This window comes from Octopus bimaculoides, chromosome 28, assembly GCF_001194135.2.
Source record: "Octopus bimaculoides isolate UCB-OBI-ISO-001 chromosome 28, ASM119413v2, whole genome shotgun sequence".
NCBI classification, from domain to species: domain Eukaryota; kingdom Metazoa; phylum Mollusca; class Cephalopoda; order Octopoda; family Octopodidae; genus Octopus; species Octopus bimaculoides.
Genome location: NC_069008.1, coordinates 17,710,153 through 17,716,327, shown reverse-complemented (window position 1 = coordinate 17,716,327; position 6,175 = coordinate 17,710,153). Strand labels below are relative to the sequence as shown.

The 6,175-nt window shown below is 38.6% G+C and overlaps 1 protein-coding gene across 1 annotated transcript in view; it reads left to right on the top strand.

Moving 5' to 3' along the window:
• The window catches only part of LOC106872263 (talin), a gene marked incomplete at its 5' end in the record, with an annotated part of 182,270 nt that overhangs the window by 23,822 nt on the left and 152,273 nt on the right, over positions 1-6,175 (top strand). Inside the window, one exon of the mRNA XM_052977507.1 lies at positions 2,990-3,119. Coding sequence (XP_052833467.1) covers positions 2,990-3,119 — 130 coding nt within the window. The remainder of the gene's footprint in view (positions 1-2,989; positions 3,120-6,175) is intronic.

Sequence of the window (6,175 nt, the reverse complement as noted above, 5' to 3'; positions counted from 1 at the left end):
CCAACGCTGTCTGTTTTTAATGTTTTATTTATATTCCTGCAAAACCAATGTGGGATATAGAATATGGAATATACAATATATAATATAATATACAATATATAATATAAAATAAAAATGGATGGTACTATGAAATAAAGTATTGAATGTCTTATTGAATATATGGAATATGTCTTATTGAATAGATGAAATATTGAGTGTTCAATATAAAGGATTAAATATATAAATACATAAAGGCTTCTATACCTTGTGGTATTTCATCATGGCCGGTATGACAGACTTTATATACACATACATACATACACACTATTCTATTTTTTTTACTTGTTTCAGTCATTTGACTGCGGCCATGCTGGAGTACAATTTTGAAAAATTTAGTTTTAGTTAAATGAATCTACTTCTGATACTAATTTTTTATTCTCTCAGCCTGCTATTTATTCTATTGATCTCTTTAGCTGTACTGCTAGGTCACAACGATGTAAACAAACCAACAGTGGTTGTCAAGTGGTGGCAGGGGCAAATACAGTCACACAGGGCAGGAGGAGCCGTGGTGTTTATAGTGAAATTTCCGATAACTGCAGCTGATGTCATTGCTGCTACAAACTGCGGCCATGCCGGGGCACTACCTTGAATTTTAGTTGAACAAATCAACCCAGCATCTTTTTTTTGCGTAATTGCTGAGTTACAGGGTTGTAAACACACCAACACCGTTTGTCAAGTAGTGGAGGGTGAGGTGAGGTGGGGGACCAAAGAAACACCCACACACATACTCAGTGATCTTTCAGTTTCCGTCTGCCAAATCCGCTCACAAGGCTTTGGTCGGCCCCAGGCTATGGTAGATGACACTTGCCCAAGGAGCCATGCAGTGGGACTGAACCTGGAACCATGTGGTTGGGGAGCAAGCTACTTACCACACAACCATGTGCAGATGTGTTACTGCTTTGACATCATGTGATAGCTGTAAACAAATGTCACTGTCGTACGAGCAATGACCTTCATTTCCAGTCTTCCACGGAAGCGTCTGCTCACAGGGAAATATCACAGGTGAGAGTTGTCTTTTCACGTGCCAGGAAGGCGACGTTGGTAATGGTCACGCTCAAATGGTGCTATTTACTTGCCACCGGCACAAAAGCCGGACAGCTGGTGCTCTGGCAACGACCACGCTCAGACAGTGCTCTTAGTGATTTACTGGCACAGGTGCCATCACGATTTCGCTGGACTGGCCCTTGTGCAGGTGGCACGTAAAATACACCATTTCGAGCGTGGCCGTTGCCAGTTACGTGCCGGTGGCACATAACAGCACCCACTACACTTTCAGAGTGGTTGGCATTAGGAAGGGCATCCAGTCGTAGAAACTCTGCCAGATCAGATTGGAGCCTGGTGCAGCCATCTGGTTCGCCAGTCCTCAATCAAATCGTCCAACCCATGCTAGCATGGAAAGCGGACGTTAAACGATGATGATGAGGGTTGGTGAGAGGAAAGGCATCCGGCTCCAGAAACGTCTACCGCAGCAAACTCCCATTCAACCCATGAAGGCATGGAAAAGCGGAAACCGATGATGTCAAAGTGCTCATATCAATCTCCATAGTATTTCGTACCCATCCGATTCCAGTAGGATTCAAGGATTCGGTCTGAAAAGTTTAAGGGACATAACTAAGACCCCACCCATCGTTAATAACAACGATAATGAGGATAATTAGCACAAGGCCGCATAGTTTTAGCAGAAAGGATATAATTGATTAACTCGTTAGCCTAGATAATTATTTATTTTATATTGCAAACTGCAATTAGTGAACAATGGGTTTGTTCAGCTCTGTTTCCACGGGTGAGGGAGTGTGACAAAGTCTATACTCACCCTGTATATATATATATGTATATATATATATATAGGTATATATATGTGTTTTATATATGTGTGTATATATATGTGTGTGTGTGTGTAATATGTTAGTGTGTGTATATATGTGTATATATATGCATGAATATATTTGCATGTAAATGTGTGTCTGTGGGTATATATACAAGTGTATGTATGTGTGTGTGTGTGTGTGTGTGTGTCATGTGTATGTGTCTGTCTGTGAGTCCTCAGCAGCATTCTTTTGATAATGGAGATATCACATTTTTCCAATAATAATAATCCTTTCTACTGAAGGCACAAGGCTTTGAAATTTGGAGGGAAGGGACTTGTCGATTACATCGACCCCAGTGTTTTACTGGTACTTAATTTATTGATCCCAAGAAGTTGAAAGGCAAAGTTGCCCTCGGCGGAATTTGAACTCAAAATGTTGAGGTAGATGAAATACTGCTAAGCATTTTGCCCATCATGCTAACTGTTCTGCCAGTTCACCGCCTTAATAATAATAATAATAATAATAATAATAATAATAAGGGTCTCTCTAATGTGTGGAAAGAGACCCTGTGAGCCCTCTGACTGCAGGCTGCTGTCCCCTTTCACGGAATCTACCAGAGCAAACAAGACTGAGTGCTCTGAGAAAGGGTTAGGGTTAGGGACACGCCTCCTTTTGAGAAATGCAGTAGTGTGGATGATTGGTGGTGTGAGGGGTGGGATGGAGGTATGCAGGCCTTCTGGTGCAGAAGCGGGCAGAGCTCTGTAGGGGTTTTCCAGTATAAGAGAAGAGATTTCTTGTATGGGTGGAGGGGGTGATAATGGTTGGGCGCATCGCGGACAAGCAATGGTCAGCTTTGCCTCAGGAAATAGAAATAGCAGTAAGAAGCCATCACTGAGGCAGGTAGAGAGAGAGAGAGAGAGACAGAGGGAGAGAGAGAGAGACAGAGGGAGAGAGAGAGAGAGAGACTTGAGAGAATTTATTGCTGGAAGAAATCATGACAAGAAAGAGAAAGACACAAGTTATAAAACAAAGCAAGAATATTTACAAATTTTAGAGAGGAGAGATTGCTGAGGAAAACATGGCGTTTTATTTTGTTTTATTTTGTATATTTTATAATTATTAATATTGTTGTTTATTTTCAGGACCTTGTGGAATACAAAATGAAACACCGCATATTAAAAGTCCGGACATTGGACGATACAATAAAGACATTAAAAGTTGATGACAGCTGTCCTATTGGCATGTTAATGGTGACCATTTGTACCAGATTAGGTAGGTTGATCTCTCCTTCATCTCATTTCTTTGGTACAGCTTACATATTTATTAGTAAAACGACAGCAGAAAAAAAAGAAGGAAAAGCTTCAAACAATACGTAAAGGAAATTCGATCAAAAGCAACCTTTATATTTCGAGCACAAAGGCCCTTTATCAGGAGTATACAGTTTAGAAAAATAATATGCTTCTGATGATGGATCTCCATGTCTGAAATGTAGAGAAGCTGCTCAACTTTCCTTTTCACATTCTTGAATGTTCTTCTGTTTTGTTATTTTACTTCTGCATTGCAATGCTCTCTCTCTCTCTCTCTCTCTCTCTCTCTCTCTCTTTCTCTCTCTCTCTCTCTCTCTCTCTCTCTCTCTCTCTCTCTCTCTCTCTCTCTCTCTCTCTCTCTCTCTCTCTCTCTGTATGTATGTATGTATATATATATATATATATATATTTCACGTTACTCCAGTTCACTCAGCTGTAGAAATGAGTTGTGACATCACAGGTGCCAAGCTGTATCGGCCCCTTTTGCCTTTCCCTTGGATAACATGGGTGGTGTGGAGAGGGGAGGCTGGTATGCATGGGTGACTGCAGGTCTTCCATAAACAACCTTGCCAGGACTTGTGCCTCGGAGGGGGAACTTTCTAGGTTCAATCCCATGGTCAGTCATAACCGAAGGGGGTCTTTATATATCTACACTGATATGTACATACTTGCATATGCTTACACCAACAAACACCTGCACTCTACACGTTCTCACTCCGAGTTGTACCTACTCGGATGCCAATCCGTGCTCCTGAATTCTAATATTCACGCTTTCATGCTTCTATATGCTCCTATATTTACGCATTCCCACGTTTACATATTCACACCTACTTGCCTCTACACACATTCTTATGCATGGCATGCACATCGTCATGCATGTGTATGCACATTCTTATGCACACACACACACGCACACACACACACTCCCACAAACACAAGCACACACACATTCTTACATGCACATACATATTCTCACTTATGTGCACATTTTCTCTCTCGTGCACATGCACAAATGCACGTGCACATGCACAAATGCATGTGCACCAAGCATGTTGCACACTAATCTGATCACCGATATGAGAGAGTGATTGGATCATTACTTCATCAATAACTGACTTTTATCTTGCTTGAAAGATGATAAACTTTAAATGTTAAAAAGGCAAAGCGCTAATAAAATGATATCTCCGATATCCCACTAGTTTGATATCATCAATATTTGATTAGATGCCTTCATATATAATAGGTCAATAGCTTTGTGTTTGATAAAGCTGTTGTTTCCCTATTTGATACATTGATATCATCGCAATTGGTGAGACTGATATCTTCTTATTTGATAAGCTTAACGGTCTTATAATATCTGATGGTCCAGTTTTTTTATATATTTTGTCAGCTGTTATTTTAGTTTTATAGTGATATCTTCAAGTTTAGAAGCTGATATCTTTATATTCACAGACTGATATCTTCATATTTTGTAGTGATATGTGATAGGCAAACGTATTTATGTGTAAAAGGTCGATATCTTCATATTAAATATGCTGATATCTTCGTTTGATAATCTAATATTTTTATTATTGTCAGATTGTTGATATGTTCATCGTAGTTTATTACCCTAATATTCAGTGTAGTGATATCTTCATACAATATAGACCAATATCTTTGTAATTCATAGTTTGATATCTTGTATGATGGTCTGATATAAATGTTATACAGAGCATTGGATAGGGTGAGTGGGTAGGTTAGTTTACGAGAGTGCAGACAGAAAATGAGAAATGGGGGAGAATGCAGTGAATGATGAACATGGGTGGAGGGGTTGTTAGGGCAGGAAATATCTTCCTATTTATTAGGTTGATAATCTTATGCTTCAGATCATCCAGAAAAGTAGACACCAATATCTACCGATGAAGAAAACCGAAGAATTTCGAAATACGTGATCCTCAAAGACTATGAATTCACAAACGCTTTCCACTTTACAAGAATGGAGGAGAATCCAGAATAATGCGATGGTGTTTCATAATCTGAAATAATTTTATGTTTTGTAATCGGATATCTTAATGTCTGTTACAACTGATGTAATATGCCAATATCATCATTTTTGATGGCCCCGTATCTTTATAATTAGACGTCTATTGATATCCACATATTCATGGCCAGATATCTTTATTACCAATGTAGCAATATCTTCACACTTGATAGGACAATATCTTCGTGATTAATATATGGTTGTCTGATAATTTTGCATTTGATATGATGATATCTTCGTACATAATTGACCAATATCATCATATATGATAAACTGATATCTTCATATTGACATGCTATCTTTATATTTTATTATGTGATATCTTCATACAAAATAGGTTAGTAGCTTCATATTTATTAGGCTGATATCTCCATATTTGATAATCTTATATCCTTATACCAGTTGATATCATCATATTTCTTAGTCTATCTTGATATACTGTACTGTGATATCTTCATGCTTCATAGTTTGGTATTTTCATATCTAATGATCTAATCTATGTTTGGTAGTCCAATAACTTTGTATTTCATAAATATGCAATATTTGATATATTTATAAATATTAAATATGTGATATCGTGTTTGATAGAGTAATATCGGATAGGAAGATAATACTGTATCGGATGATATCTTCCTCTTCAATATGCCAATATTTTCATATTTGATGATCCACGATGTCTTAGTGTACGATGATGTTGTTGCTCTGTTTGGTTAAGCCGATGTCTTCGTCTACGATAGACTGGTTACCTTTGTCTCTGACAGATGGTTATCATTGGTGCCACCACCATCAGCATCATCATCTCCACCATCATTATCACCATCATCATTATCACCATCACCGCTACCATTATCACCACAATCATTTTCATCATCATCACCATCAACACCACCACCATCACCGTTATCACCACCATCACTGCCACCACCATTATCATCATCATCATCATCGTCACCACCACCATCATCATCATCATCGCCACCACCACCATCATCATCATCATC